A 16,672-nucleotide genomic window follows, 5' to 3' on the forward strand; every position below is an offset into this window, starting at 1 on the left:
GTTCTTATAGGCAGGTTAGTTCAATCGGCTGCCATATTTGCAATGCCAGTAGGCAGTTACCTAAGGTCATGCAAGACCAGCCTCCTGTCTTTTTGTATGAGGAGAGACCAAACCCTCTTGGTTTTTTCAGCGTTTAACTCAATATTAAACAAAAAAACATGATTTTTTAGCTTGGTTGTCCGACTGCGCTTGCACAGATCTCCACATCAAGAAGGGGCTTCCCTACTAACATGCTGACCCTCCAACGGCCAGTCTCATTATTAATAACATCTCTGGTGTAGTTAGCACTTTGCATAGCTTAGAAATCACAGGGTATCACGGGGTATGGCATGCTGCGGTGCTGCATGAGCTGAAATGGTAACCTTCTTACCTTCAGGGGAAGCATAGCATAACTCTCATAAATCACATCGCCTTGCCATGAACACGCTGAACAGTGTTCAACCTCACTCACAAGATAACACCTAACAACTTATACATGTGTGCCTTTCTGAAAAAAGTCCTCTGAGGTAAAACCTTATGATCAGTTTTCAAACCGCTGGCATGTCAGTGTAATGATAAACTGTATCATTACTAAAGTTATGCAAGTGATAGATAAGAGTTGGGAATGAGGTGTTGAGTTGTGTTTTCACTAACGAAGCACAAACTGAAGTGAAAATGCGGAATGCTTTACCTGACACGAGGAAGGTGACCTGCTGGCATTTCCCACCTGGCATGGGTGACAGGGCTCCAGGTAAGACTGACACTCTGGACACAGTGATATCCAAAACATCTGCCACCCTCCTCCGGAAATCATACCTGAAACCACAGCAAAAATACAGTCTAAGCTAAATGGGTTGCAGTCAGGGCTATGGATCCAGTAGTACTATTGCTCAATGACCACTCCCACCTTAATCTAACAGAAAAACAAAGAAAATATGGCTTGCTGGTTTAACTGTAGCAAAAAAAGATTCATGCATTCGATTCAATTCAATTCAAATCAATGATATTGCACTAATATTCTATACACTATATCTCAGTAAATGCAATTTTACCAGCGCTCAGACGTAAAAACCTGTCCGACAGGGTCAGCACTGCAGAGGAGTGAGTTTATTTTCTTCTTTATTTCCACTTTCTGTATTTTTACTGATGCCTGTGTTTATTAAACTAGTTCATTTTACACTGTTTTAGGTATTCTATCATTCAACGCTCAGCGCGCATAAAAAAACACACAAAACTGACCTTTTTCAAGAAGCACATCATTACACTTAATTTATGCATAACATGTAATGTAACGCAGATTTGACACTGATTATTCAGTTATTCACTATTCATATGTTCATTGCATTTTTCCACTAAAGATATGGCCTGAACAATTGCCAACTCATGTTACAGTTGTCAGTGATTGAAAGTTGTGGTTGGCTATGAAATGTAGAGTATACAGCTGGAGCATTTTAAAGAATTTTTATTTAAATCTTCTCCATTTAACAAAATTATGCTAAATTCATGATAGACACAGTCCTAAAGGGTGGTTTTATCAGTACTGTACTTGAAGTTTTGTGTATTTATGCGAACAATATATGTGTATATACATATATATGTATATACATATATATGTATATACATATATATGTATACATATATATGTATATACATATATATGTATACATATATACCTATATATGTATACATATATATATACACATATATACATATATATATATATATATATATACAGTGCCCTCCATAATTATTGGCACCCCTGGTTAAGGTGTGTTCTTTAGCTTCTCATAAATTGAGTTTTGTTCAAAATAATATAGGACCACGATGGGAAAAAAAAGTAAAGTCCAACCTTTAACTCAAGTGAATTTATTCAGTAGGAAAAAAATCCCACATTAAGAAATAATTATTTAACATCAAATCATGTGTGCCACAATTATTAGCACCCCTGATGTTAATACTTTGTACAACCCCCTTTTGCCAACAAAACAGCACCTAATCTTCTCCTGTAATGTTTCACAAGATGGGAGAATACAGAAAGAGGGATCTTTGACCATTCCTCTTTGCACATTCTCTCTAAATCATCCAACGACCTGGGTCCTCTCCTCTGCACTCTCCTCTTCAGCTCACCCCACAGGTTTTCAATGGGGTTGAGGTCTGGGGACTGAGATGGCCATGGGAGGAGCTTGATTCTGTGTGCGGTGAACCATTTCTGTGTAGATTTGGCCACATGTTTAGGGTCATTATCTTGCTGAAAGACCCAGTGACGACCCATCTTCAGCTTTCGGGCAGAAGCCACCAGATTTTGTTTTAAAATGTCCTGGTATTTTAGAGCATTCATGATGCCATGCACCCTAACAAGGTTCCCAGGGCCTTTAGAAGAGAAACAGGCCCACAGCATCACTGATCCCCCGCCGTATTTCACAGTGGGCATGAGGTGCTTTTCTGCATACTCAGCTCTTGTGTTACGCCAGACCCACTTAGAGCATTTGTTGCCAAAAAGCTCTATCTTTGTTTCATCTGACCAAAGCACACGGTCCCAGTTGAAGTCCCAGTACCGCTTAGCAAACTCCAAACGTTTGCGTTTATGATTGTGAGTGAGAAATGGTTTCTTCCGTGCATGCCTCCCAAACAGCTTGTTGGCATGTAGATAGCGCCTGATGGTTGTTTTGGAGACTTTGTGACCCCAAGAAGCTACCATTTGTTGCAATTCTGTAACAGTGAGCTTTGGAGAACTTTTTATTTCTCTTATCATCCTCCTCACTGTGCGTGGTGGCAAAATAAACTTGCGTCCTCGTCCAGGCTTGTTTACCACTGTTCCAGTTGTTTTAAACTTCTTAATAATTCCTCTGACAGTAGATATGGACAGGTGTAGGCGAGTAGCGATATTCTTGTAGCCATTGCCTGACTTGTGAAGGTCAACACACATCTGCCTCACTTGAATGGTATGTTCCTTTGTCTTTCCCATGTTGAAGATAAATGGCCTCTGTGTCACGTCATATTTATACCCCAGGGAAACAGGAAGTTGTGAATTACTAATTAAATGTTCCTACATACTCTGATCAACTTCGAAAACTACTGTAGAAGTGACAGAAATACTTTTATTAAATTTATTTCCTAAGAATTGTTAGGGGTGCCAATAATTGTGGAACAGGTGATTTTATGAAGAATAATTATTTCTTAGTCAGGGATTTTATTTCCCCCTTAAAATTTACTTGAGTTAAAGGTTGGACTTTACTTTTTTTTCCATCGTGGTCCTATATTATTTTGAACAAAACTCAATTTATGAGAAGCTAAAGAACACATCTTAACCAGGGGTGCCAATAATTATGGAGGGCACTGTATATATATATATATATACAAACAAGGTGGTCATCTGCCTAAATATTACAGACAATTATTACAGTATATATATATATATATATCTTGTTTAAACAGAGCTCACAAGCACGGCGCACTAGACGTGATGACATATGCTGACTCCAAAGGGTGTCCCAAATGCACTGCCACATAAGGTTCCTTATCAGTTAAAATGCTGCCAAATGAGAGATCTACCTTTGAAGGCAATGACTACCTAGATAGCTGCCTTCAGAATGAAACGCACCTATTGTGTAGCCCCAGTTGTAGTCTATATACAGTTTCAACTTAATGGTTCTTAATGGTTTCCTGAGTAAAAGCATATATATATATATATATATATATATATATATATATATATATATATATATATATAGAACAAGGACAACTTAAAAACATTTAAACCAACATGAAAGGGGTTTAAAATGTTGCTTGCTTTGGCTAAGGTTGAACAAAAGATTGCAGGAGTCTAAGAAGCTTTTGCTTTGATGCCAAACCCTCTCTTAGCATGGTTCTTTCAGGATTAGGCCCAGTTAGCTCCAGAGCCAGCCAGGCAATTGGAGCAAAACCCTCAAGATGAAATTTTACCTAGATTGCCCACCTCTACACCTAAACTCATAAAATTAAAAGCTCACACGTGCTCTCCAAACAAACTTACAACACTGAATCATAGCCTACACCTAGCAAGCAAGTCTTGTACCAAGCCATGGCAAACATTGCAAATTCACCATTAGTGCATCACTATGTTACTACAATATCTAGTCAACAATTGACTGTAGAAAACCTCAATATTGTTTTTCAGATTAGATGGTGAATTTAGCTTGTGGTGCTTGGGGGGCAGAGTTTGCAGCGCGTTCAAAAAGAGTTATTTTTGCATCCAACCATTTCAAAGCCTCTCGCTGCAGCTGGAGACGCATAACTGGGGTTTTTCACTGATTCTCAGTCTCTTCCATAAGGCAACATGCATCTGTTGTGTTCTTGCTGGAGTTTGACATGCAAGTGGGATGGATCAAATACAAATCAATAGAGGTTCTGAATGGTATATGTTTATACTTGTTATCCAACCACAAGCTTTCTGGATGGTGCGATTTATCTGCTTTTTTATTTATGTTGACCAGCCCGAATCAAGTCAAGCTGAAATGAAACATGAGTAACAAGACTATTTTTAAAATGTAAGGAGTAGAAAGTACTAAGAACTGCGTCAAAAAGTATTTTATTATAATAAAAGTATAATAATTACTCCATTAAAGTATAGATCCCCAAAATTTCTACTTAAGTAAGGTAACAAAGTTTTTTACAGAGGAGGCATGTACTAGTCTACACCTCCTAATGGTGGGGGCTTTCTCGTGATAGGGGTAGTCCTATTGATTCGGTGGGGTAATCGGCCTTTGCTTGAGGAAAAATGCAATTAAATTATATACGTTTTTTAATAAACAAATTCTTGTATATATTGTGAGCAACCTAGCTAGGAGGACCCAGTTGAAGCAGGAGTCAGAGGCAGGTTCAACAAAAAGCTCCCCGTAGGGCGTTTATTAATAAAAGGAAAAAAGAAAAACTGTGAAAAAGTAAAGTCCCTGGTTCAGATGACCGAGGCTGTAGGAACCACCAGGCTAGAGGGGCCAATATCCCTTTGTGCAACAGGTCCAGATTCAGCCTTCTAAGTCAAGGAGAGACAGGAAAAAGTGTTAGTGTGGAGCTGGGGACAAGCCAAACCATACTCAACTCAGCCTCAGTAATACTGAGGCTTTTAAAGGGCAGCTCCACTCTCTGGCAGCGTCCTGATTAGTGGCTGCCAGCCGCGCCTCGTCTGCTCCTCCAGCACGCAGGTGATCAGTGCGCTGTCCTTGGTGCTGAAGGAGCGGGAGCTTTGTTGATCCTGGCCATGTGCTTTCGGGCGCTGTCCAGTGCTGCAGGAGCTGGAGCTCCGGATCTGTCTCTGGGAGACAGCGAACCTCCTCCTTGCGGGACCTTCACGCCACAGTACCCCCCCCTTAGCTGACACCACAGGGACAGATCTTCCGGGCATCTTCGGGAGAGAGCATCCGCATCCTCGTTGTCCTTGCCCGGTCGGTGCCGGACCTGGAACGAGAATTCCTGGAGGGCTAGGAACCACCTGGTCACACGAGCATTGGTGTCTTTATATTTGGAGACCCACCTCAATGGCGCATGGTCAGTCACCAGGGTGAACTGCCTACCAATTAGGAAGTAGCGTAGTTCTTCCACCGCCCATTTAATGGCCAGGGCTTCTCGCTCCAGGGCGGCGTAGCGTGTTTCAGCGGGGATGAGCTTCCGACTCAGGTAGAGGATGGGATGCTCTTCTCCGTCGAACTCCTGCACGAGGACTGCTCCCAGCCCTGTCTCAGAGGCATCTGTGTGGAGGACAAAAGGCTGGTTAAAGTCAGGGTTCCTCAACACAGGTTGGGAAGAAAGCCTACCCTTCAGGTCGGTGAATGCAGTTTGTGCTTCGGGGGTCCAGTTCACTTTCTCCGGGGCGGCCTTTTTGATCAAGTCCGTGAGTGGAGCGGCTATGGAGGCGAAGTGAGGGACGAACCGCCTGTAGTATCCTGCGAGTCCCAGGAAGGCGCGGACGTCTGTTTTCGTGCGGGGAGTGGGCCAGTTCTTCACCGCCTCAACTTTTTTTTCCTGTGGCTTTAGGAGACCTCTGCCGATCTTGTACCCCAAGTACTGCGCCTCGGACTGTCCAAGACGGCATTTTCGGGGGTTGGCAGTGAGACCGGCTTGCTGGATGGCTGTCAGTACCCGGTCCAGGTGGAGTAGGTGCTCGGCCCACGTCTCTGAGTGGACGACGACGTCATCCATATAGGCTGCGGCGAAGCTGTGATGGGGCCGGAGGATGATGTCCATCAACCTCTGGAAGGTGGCCGGTGCACCATGCAGCCCGAACGGCAGGACCGAGTAGTGCCATAGACCTGAGGGAGTGACGAACGCCGTCTTCTCTCGGTCCTCTGGAGCCAGTGGTACCTGCCAGTATCCCTTTGTTAGGTCGAGGGTGGAGATATACCGGCTCTTTCCCAGACGGTCGATGAGTTCGTCCACTCGGGGCATGGGATATGCGTCGAACCGGGATACCTCATTCAGCCTGCGGAAGTCGTTACAGAAGCGCCACGAGCCGTCCGGTTTGGGCACCAGGACTATTGGACTGGACCATGGGCTCGATGACGCTTCTATCACCCCCAGCTTATGCATTTTCTCTACCTCCTCCTCCACAGCTTTCCTGCGGGCCTCGGGAAGACGGTAGGGTCGCTGTCTCACAACGACTCCTGGAGGGGTAGAGATCCGGTGATGCAGCACTTGGGATCGGCCAGGTAGTTCCGAGAAGAGGCGGTGATGCCTGTCGATGCACTCCCGCAGTTCCTGTTGCTGGGAAGGAGACAGGTCTTCGCCCAACGGCACCTCCATGCTGGCTCGACACTCAGGAACCTGGGTGAACAAAGACACAGGCGGTGGTGGTTCAATCCATTTCTTTAACAAGTTGATATGGTATACCTGTGTCTTTTTCCGCTTGTCTGGTTGGTCCACGCTGTAATTCACTGGGCTGATCTTCTCCCGGATAGTGAATGGACCCTGCCAGCGAGCCAGGAACTTGCAGGTGGTGGTAGGTATTAAGACCATGACTCTCTCTCCTGGCTGGAATTCTCTCAAGACAGCAGGGCGGTTGTAGGTGCGTTGTTGGGCCTGCTGCGCCTGCTGCATATGTTCACGCACCAGAGGAAGCACAGAGTTGATCTTCTCCTGCATGGACTGTATGTGCTCAATCACCGACCTGAAAGGTGAAGGCTGACTCTCCCATGCTTCCTTCATGACGTCGAGCAGTCCTCGGGGTTTCCGGCCGTAGAGAAGCTCGAAGGGGCTAAAGCCGGTCGATGCTTGGGGCACCTCTCTGACAGCGAAGAGTGTGTGGGGGATGAGCTGGTCCCAATCCCGGGGTTCTTTCTCGACCACCCGTTTCAGCATCTTTTTGAGCGTCTGGTTAAATCGCTCAACCAGTCCGTCTGTTTGGGGATGCCAGATCGAGGTGGTGAGGTGCCGCACCTGAAGGAGACGACAAAGGTCACTCATAAGCTTGGATACAAAGGGCGTACCTTGGTCCGTGAGGATCTCTTTTGGGATCCCCACTCTGCTCATCAGCAGCACCAGCTCTTTAGCGATTGCCTTCGAGGTTGCCTTCCGGAGCGGCACCGCATCTGGGAAGCGAGTGGCATAGTCGACCAGGACAAGGATGTACTCATGTCCCCGCCCTGACTTCGGCAGGGGGCCCACGATGTCCATCCCGAGCCTCTCAAACGGGGTGTCGATGATGGGGAGGGGTACTAGAGGAGCCGGGGCCGGCTTGTAGGGGCTGGTAAGCTGACACGTGGAACAGCGCCGGCAGTGGTTTTTGACCTCAGCCCGGATGCCTGGCCAGTAAAACCGTTGCTGAATCCGGGCCAAGGTGTTCTCCATTGCTAGGTGACCCCCCAGCGGATGGTGATGTGCTAGGTGCATCACCTTGTCCACGTGTCGGGTCGGCACCAGGAGTTGCTCCACGGTCTCCCCATTGATTTTCACCACCCTGTAGGCACGCTGATCCCTGACCATAAAATATGGTGGAGCTGGTGCCGTGGGTCCCACGGCCCTCCCATCAATCTCGGCGATGGCCTCCCAGATGTTTTTGAGCCTGGGGTCCTCCTTCTGCTCGCGGCTAAAGCACCCCTCTCGGAGGACCTGCTGATGGAGAGAGAACAGAGGATTAGATAGTGGGTCTCTCTCACCTTCGGAGGCGCTTTCCTCGGAGGGGCTCCGGCCGCTCGCAGCCAGGGCAGGTCGGAGGGATGGCCCCCTTCTTCTCCCACTTCTGTGACCGGGCCGAAACTGTGAGGCTCTGTTCAGCTCTTCCTCAAACTGCGGGTAATCCCTGCCGATGAGGAGGGAGACGGGAAGATCGGGGACGAGGCCAATGGTGATGGGCCACTGCTGCTGGGGGCGGCCTAGGGACACCTTTGCGGTCCGTACGGTCTTTTGATCCCCATGGACACAGCTGACCTTTATGGTGGTGTAGTCTGCACGTACCCAGGGAATGGCCTCGGGACGGGCCAAGGTGACTGTACTCCCGGAATCCAGGACGGCTTGTACTCGGCGGCCATTGAGCTGGAGAGTGCAGCGAGGGATGGGTCGGGCCAGACCAGTGTGGAGTCCACAGCCTGCTAACCAGGCTTTTGCGGCTGGGGTTGGGCGATGTGGACTTTCTGGGGCTGTGTTCATGGGCTCGTCAATCGGCCCCAGCGGGGGCTCTTTGGGCCTAAAACCAGGTCTAGGACCTCTAGTGGGGTTTAGAGGGACACCAGAAAAAAGGGGCCTATCCTTCTGGGTAGGGAAAGGACCAGGGCTTCTTTTCTCTACGGGTCTTGCCATGGACAAGATGGTCTGCGCCGACTCGGTGGCCTCAACCATCCCTCTCATGGTCGGGGCTCCTTGCAGGCCTACTGCTGTTTGTAGCTCTGAAGGCAGTGTATGGAGGAAGTGGTGAGCTACCACTCTCTCCACTACACCCTCAGAGCTAGTCTGGTCTGGCTGCAGCCATCTTTTGGCTAGGCGGAGGAGCTGGGTCATTTGGGGCCTGGGGGGAGCATTGGGCTTAAAAGTCCATTTATAAAATGATATGGCTGATGCTGCCGGCCCTAGACCTACACGGGCCAGAATCTCCTCCTTTAAAAGCTCGTAATCTTGAGCTTGGATAGGGGGCAGGGAGAAGTAGGCCAACTGGGCCTCGCCGGTAAGAAAGGGGGCCAGGATGTTGGTCCACTCCTCCTTGTTCCATAACTCTCTCTCTGCAATCCCCTCAAATGTGTACAGGTAGGCCTCCACATCGTCTCCCGGAGCCAGCTTGGTCAGGAGTTGGTGAGAACTGCGACGGGGATCAGGGAGCGAAGCCAGCTGTCCTGCACGACGGGAGGAGAGCAGATCCTCCGTCAGCTCCCGGAGCCCTCGCGCCAACTCCCGGGTGACCTCCTGCTGTTGGAGGCTGGTCTCCAAGAGATGCTGGAGTACCTGGTCCATCTCTGAGAGAGTGAGAGAGAGAAAAAAGATAGAGAGGGAGAAAGACGTCTTCCTCGTTGGGGCTCTGTTCGGGAGGCTATAGAGGAGCTTCCGACAGAGAACCGGGAGGTTAAGGCCCAGACTCCAAAAATATTCGCCAAAAAAAAAAAAAAAAAATTTTTTTTTTTTTTTTTTTTTTTTTTATAATTTATATATATTTACACCTGCCTCTCCTTCAAAAGGGTCCAGTTGCCCGCATTCTCCACCAGTGTGAGCAACCTAGCTAGGAGGACCCAGTTGAAGCAGGAGTCAGAGGCAGGTTCAACAAAAAGCTCCCCGTAGGGCGTTTATTAATAAAAGGAAAAAAGAAAAACTGTGAAAAAGTAAAGTCCCTGGTTCAGATGACCGAGGCTGTAGGAACCACCAGGCTAGAGGGGCCAATATCCCTTTGTGCAACAGGTCCAGATTCAGCCTTCTAAGTCAAGGAGAGACAGGAAAAAGTGTTAGTGTGGAGCTGGGGACAAGCCAAACCATACTCAACTCAGCCTCAGTAATACTGAGGCTTTTAAAGGGCAGCTCCACTCTCTGGCAGCGTCCTGATTAGTGGCTGCCAGCCGCGCCTCGTCTGCTCCTCCAGCACGCAGGTGATCAGTGCGCTGTCCTTGGTGCTGAAGGAGCGGGAGCTTTGTTGATCCTGGCCATGTGCTTTCGGGCGCTGTCCAGTGCTGCAGGAGCTGGAGCTCCGGATCTGTCTCTGGGAGACAGCGAACCTCCTCCTTGCGGGACCTTCACGCCACAATATATATAGAACTGTTTTTGCTGAGTATGTGGTATTGACAATTAGTTATTCTATATTGTAACAACAGGTTAACTTGTTTTTAAAAAGGCTCTATACAAACTCTCTACAAGAAGTTTATATCTAGCAACTTGTCAAACAGGCCTTGAACTTACAACCTCATCAATCACCTCCAACTGCTCTAACTGCTGAGCCACCAATGCCCTGAACTTCCTTGAAGAGCCAAGATACTGTATCGTTTAAAGATTGACTGCATTATTGTGGTCAGGGTAAACACATGTTTGAGGTGTACACAAATGTACTACATCTTCTCTGTGAAATTAAAGATGGTAGCATACCACTTGTTTTTTTCAACACTCATCCTGCACTCATCACTCCACCGGCAACAACAGTGAGTACACCCCTTAAGAGACTACACCCCTAAATGTCCAAATTGAGCACTGCTTGTCATTTTTCCTCCAAAATGTCATGTGACTGGATATGTTCCTAGGTCTCAGTTGTGCACAGGGAGCAGGTGTGTTCATTTTTTTTAGTACAGCTCTCACACTCTCTCATACTGGTCACTGAAAGTTCCAACATGGCACCTCATGGCAAAGAACTCTCTGAGGATCTTAAAAGACGAATTTATGTGCTAAGATTGCCAACACCATGAAACTGATACTGGAACCATGTCCTATGGTCTGATGAGACCAAGATGAATTTGTTTGGTTCAGATGGTCTCAAGCAATCGGCAAGCATGTGAGGAGTACAAAGATAAGTGTGTCATGCCTACAGTGAAGCATGGTGGTGGGAGTGCCATGGTCTGCGGCTGCATGAGTGCAGCAGGTGTCGGGGAGTTACATTTAATTAAAGGACACATGAACTCCAATATGTACTGTGAAATACTGAAGAGTGCATGATCACTTGAAGAGTCACTTGAGGTATACTAAAGCTAAAGCACATTTAAACAAGCCTGCTTCATTTCTGAATAAGGTGCTGCGGACAGAAATTGCTGATCCAAACAATCAATGATTTATAAAGGAAAATGAATGAAAATGATCAGGGGTGCACAAACTCAGTGATTAATCCATCTCAAAAAACAGTTAGCATCAGGGCAAATATGCTCCAAGCCTACTGCTGATTTTGGCTGTTGTAGTGTTCTGAGGTCAATAACTATATAGAGTAAGTTGTGCTGTTTGATATTATATGTGTATGATGTCTGTATGTTACTCTGGTTTTCAGTTAAGAGGTGTTATGTTCGTTTCCAACACATCTACAGTGTAGCGTCGGGACAAAAGGCACCAGAAAAGATGATTAATCAGTGTTCAAATGTTATTTTTTTTCTGTGATTAATTAAAAGAAATTAATCTGCTAATCTGACAGTCCTAGTACTTTATAAAATGTTATGTAGGTCATTGTTAGTAGATAAGTTAAGATATAAGCTTAGGATGGTCAGTTATAAAGTATCCTCTGTGCTTTATAATTCGATATGAATACAGGATTCATAGGAGGTGTTACCAAATGTTTTTCCAAGTAACAGGTGCACCAGGTGCAGTGTCTCATTTTTATTTCCCCAAATCTGATTCCCCAATTCTCAAGTGCTGAAAAATAATGAAATCCTGATATCTCACACCTTACTATTGGGGAGTGTCTGTGGGCCAATTGCCCTGCCTCCTGAGCCATGCCGCTTCCCCAGCAGGGCCTCAGACCTGCTTGATGTTTCATATTTAAAAGTGTTTTTGCATCCTCATGTTCATTCCTGGCATCATGTTCCACTACCCAAGTTGCAATTTAATATTTTAGAATGTGTTTACCAAGAAAGCTTAAAGTTCCCAGATGTTTTCTTGCTCTTCTATTCAAACTCACAATTAGACATTTTGTCATAGCCTTAGTTAGGCTGGTTAGCTAGTAGTGACTTACCTGAAAGGTAGACTGTATCTTTATTGTCTACAGTATCATCATTTAATACAGCTAATGAAAAGGCAAGTATACAGCATCTTTTTTTCTTGGGTCTATTGTTCCCAAGAACATAAGTCCATTCTTAACATTCTTGGTACTGTAAAACACAGCTGGTCTAAACCACAATGCTACTTAGCATTCTCTTCTTAATGCCACTTCATTCTACAGCCCATAAAATCCTACAGGGTCAGAATATCCTCTCAGGACATCACGCCTTCAGATAAAAGTATTTTTGTATAAAAGTAAGGATACACAAGCTACACATACCTGCTGAATGAGGTCACGTTGGGGAAGATTTGTTGAGCAGAGGGGCATTCTGGGATGATATCTGAACAAGCAATGGTGTCATTTCCTGCCATCAGGATCAGGGATCTGTGGACAACTGATGAAAAAGTTAAATTTAAGCCTTGTGTATTTTAAAAAATAAGTGTAGAACTGTTTAGTTTGATGTTACTACTGATAACATAAAACTGTACATCCCCCAAAGTTTGCAGTCTGCAGATGGTCCATTTCAATACATTGTTTGTTCTAAGACCTCCTCTTGGCTGTGATTGGGCCATATTACCACTATGGTTGTTTTAAGCTTTTTCGAGACATGCCGAGGCTTCTTAGGCTGAACCAGTCCTGCTTGCTAGCTTCCATGCTGCAGCATCGCTTGCTGTTGTTTATTGGCAACCTCAGGGGTGGAGTTAGTGTTGGAGAATGAACAGCTGGCCAAGTCAGAGGCCAAAACAAACACAGATACCCGTGACGCACTGCACAGTCCAAATAGAAATGTACTAGCTGAAGCCGTGCTGACAAGAGCTGCCAGTGTTTTTACTCAGCATGTTTCCTTAATATCTGATAATACATCCTGATTATTTTGTCATTTACTACTAATACTAATATAATCCTTAATGGTCCTTCAATTTCCAACTTTGATTGATCACTGCACTCCATGATTGGCATTAAGACATATAATTCTCTCTCATTAATACGTTTTTTTTTTTTTTCACGGGAAAATACTAATACGGGAGGACGGCGGGAAAGAGGGGTAAAATACGGTAGTTTCCCGGCCAAAACGGGAGACTTGACAGGTATAAATTATGCCCCAATCTGAAGAAATTCAGTAACAGATAAGAAAACACATTCCTTGACATCAATCAGTCTGGAAATGTTGCAAAGTCATTTCTAAAGATCTGGGACTCCAGGGGACCACAGTGATCGCAAATGGAGAAAACATGTAACACTAGTGGACCTTCCCAGAAGTGACCGGCCTACCAAAATTACTCCAAAAGGGCATGAACAACTCATCCTGGAGGCCACAAAAAACCCAGAACATCTGAAGAACTGTAAAGCAGGTTTCACTTGACTCAGTTAAGGTCAGTGTTCATGATTCAATAATAATAAAGAGCCTGGGTGGGGCACAGAGTGGTCCAGCAGTCTACAGCGCTGCCACTATGAGCGGGAGGTCACAGATTCATAAAAAACAAAACAAAAGAAAGAGCATGGCTGAAAATGGACCAAGGAAAAACCCACTGCTAAACAAAAATAACAACACCCTGTCTCAAATTTGGCAACAAACATCTTGATGATCCCCAGGACTTTAAGAATATATTCTGTGGACTGACAAGACAAAAATTTAACTTTTCGAAGGTGTGTGTCCCATTCCATCTGGCATACAAATTACACAGCATTTCATAAAAACAATAACATGAAAGTCAAACATGGTGGTAGTGTGACGATCTTGGGGCTGCTTTGCTGCTTCAATGCCTGAAGATGTAATCGATGGAACCACGAATTTTGGGGTAATTTTTTTAATCTACAATTAAAATGTGTTTGTTAATCTGAAAAAAGGCTTGGCCACAGTGACCTGGGCCCTTGTTGCCTCAGTCACTCCGTGCGTCTCTCCCAGAGTAAAGGCTGAGTGTTTTAAGCCGCTCCCTTCTGACTGCCTAATCAGTCCTACGAGCTGGTGTGGGACAGACCCGTGGTTCAGTCACTTCCTCACAGTATAATACAAAAACAAAAAGAAAAGAAATATACTTTTTCACAGTATATACATATATGTTTTAATGTTATTTAGACACTGAATTGAAGGCATTGATATTGCATTAACCACCTTATTTGTTCTGAGGCCTTCTGCAGGTGGTTTTAATCACCACAATGTTTGCTAATGTATTATTGCAGTATTTACTGTATGGTACCTGTGAAATCTCCAGCCAGCTGCATCTGGGAATCTGTGTACAGCTGTCTCTGGGTCAGGCTGATGGAGCCATGTTTACTGGTCAAATCCCCAACCTCACAAGCCAGAGGAGTCAGCTGAGAACAGCTAGAGCTCTGTGTGCAAGAATAGGGCAGAAAAGGGAGATATTATTTGAGATAATGAGCAGTTTATGGGTATTTTGGAAGTAGCAGTAAATATGGTTGATTGGGATAAAAAACTTTAAGTCTCAGTGTGCTGTGTGTGTGTGTTTGAAGTACAGTCTTTGTACTTTGTAAAGTATAGTTTTTTGTGTGTGAAGAGTGGTTGGGGGTGGGTTCAGCTCTGTCTCTGTGTGTTGAGGAGTCTGACTGCCTGGTGGATGAAGCTGTTGCAGAGTCTGGTAGTGGAGGCTCGGATGCTCCTGTATGTTCTGCCGGACGGCATCAGAGTGAAGAGTCTGTGTGAGGGATGGGTGGGGTCTTCCACAATGCTGGTGGCTTTGTGGATGCAGTGTGTAGTGTAGATCTCGGTGATGCAGATGATCAAGATGCTTTCTACAGTCCCTCTGTAGAACATGGTGAGGATAGGAGATGGAAGATGTGCTTTCCTTAGTCTCCGCAGGAAGTAGAGGCACTGCTGGGTTCTCGCAATGTGAACACAGAGGAACTTGGTGTTTTCCACAATTTCTACAGCAGAGCCGTTGATGTTCAGAGGGTGGTTGACACCTGGAGCTCTCCTGAAGTCAACAACCTTCTCCTTGGTTTTATCCACGTTTAGAGATTTCTGCACCAGTCTGTCAGCCACTGCACCTCCTCTCTGTATGCTGACTCGTCGTTCTTGCTGATGAGGCCAACTACAGTTGTGTCATCAGCGAACTTGATGTGGTTTGAGCTGTACTTTGCAGTACAGTCACGAGTCAGTAGAGTGAACAGCAGAGGGCTAAGCACACAGCCCTGTCGGGCACCGGTGCTCAGTATGGTGGTGCTGGAGGTGTTGTTTCCGATGCTGACTGATTGTGGTCTCTCAGTCAGGAATTCCAAAACCCAGTTACAGAGGGAGGAGTTCAGGCCCAGCAAGCTCAGTTTTCTGATCAGATGCTGAGGGATGATGGTGTTGAATGCTGAACTGAAGTCGATGAACAGCATTCGAACATAGCAGTCTTTGTTGTCCAGGTGGGTGAGAGCCAGGTGGAGCGCAGTAGAGATGGTATCGTCTGTTGATCTGTTTGGACGATACGCAAACTGCAGAGGGTCCAGTGAGGAGGGGAGCTGTTTTTTGATGTGCCTCATGACCAGCTTCTCAAAGCACTTCATGATGATGGGAGTAAGTGCAATAATATGGCAGTCATTGAGGCAGAACACTTGAGACTTCATTGGCACAGGGACGATGGTAGCACAGCATCTTGAAGAACGTTGGCATGACCACAGTGCTCAAAGTAATGTTAAAAATGTCTGTGAGAACATCCGTGAGCTGATCTCCATATCCTCTGAGCACTCTGCCAGGTATGCTGTCTGGTCCTGGGGCTTTCCGTGGGTTGACTCTGAGTAGAGTTCTCCGCACATCAACTGAGGACAGGCACAGTACCTCGTCGTTTGGAGGAGGTGTAGTCTTCCTTGCTGTTGTGTAGTTCTGTGCTTCGAAGCTTGTGTAGAAGGTGTTCAGCGCATCTGGAAGACAGGCATCACTGTTACAAGCAAGTGGAGGTGTCCTGTAGTTGGTGATGGCCTGGATGCCCTGCCATGTGCGCTGAGTATCAATCAATCAATCAACCAACCTTTATTTTCACTCGGTAGATACACTGAGGGTAACCCTCATTTTCAATGTAGCTGAGCTTACATAAAATTAAAGGGATTGAAACTCAAGTTTAAATTCTAAAAACAAGCAAACAATGTAAGATTTAATTAAGAAAAAATAAGCAGTGTCCTGGAAGTGGGCGTGGATTTTCTTTGCGTAGGTGAGCTTTGCCTCTCTGGTTCCCCGGTAGAGCTTGGCTCTAGCTGTTCGGAGGCCAGCCCTGTCCCCTGACTTAAAGGTCACCTTCCGCGAAAATCCGATTTTTCTTGTTTTTTGTGGAATACAGTAGGTCTCTCCGAGTTGAATGTGTACACCTGCACATTAAACTGTTTTGCAGCCCCCATTGTCTGCAGGAGCTAAGCAAAGAAATCCCCCCTCCCCCCCTCCGAAAAACGGGTGAATTTTGAATTATCTTTCTGCCTACGTAGGCAGAAACTCACAGACCAGCCCACCTTGGCTCGAGAAACTCCCAGAGGCGGAGCTGAAGCGACGCAACATCACCGCTCATCAGTTAGGAGGTGGGAGGCAGTGAGCGGCAGAGCGGTGGAGGGGCGTCGCAGTGCTCCTAGCCAATCAGAGGAGAGATATTT

General features: G+C 45.9%; 1 protein-coding gene across 2 annotated transcripts in view; it reads right to left on the reverse strand.

Annotated features, from left to right (window-relative positions):
• cusr (Copper-only SOD repeat protein) overlaps positions 1-16,672 on the reverse strand; it is a 63,923-nt gene that overhangs the window by 16,347 nt on the left and 30,904 nt on the right. For both annotated transcript variants that reach the window (XM_007242207.4, XM_022666239.2), the window contains 3 exons: positions 14,290-14,422; positions 12,371-12,485; positions 671-795 (listed from right to left, as the gene is read on the reverse strand). In XM_007242207.4, the coding sequence (XP_007242269.3) occupies positions 671-795; positions 12,371-12,485; positions 14,290-14,422 (373 nt within the window). The remainder of the gene's footprint in view (positions 1-670; positions 796-12,370; positions 12,486-14,289; positions 14,423-16,672) is intronic.

The sequence above is a fragment of the Astyanax mexicanus genome, unplaced genomic scaffold (genome assembly GCF_023375975.1).
Source record: "Astyanax mexicanus isolate ESR-SI-001 unplaced genomic scaffold, AstMex3_surface scaffold_36, whole genome shotgun sequence".
NCBI lineage: Eukaryota > Metazoa > Chordata > Actinopteri > Characiformes > Acestrorhamphidae > Astyanax > Astyanax mexicanus.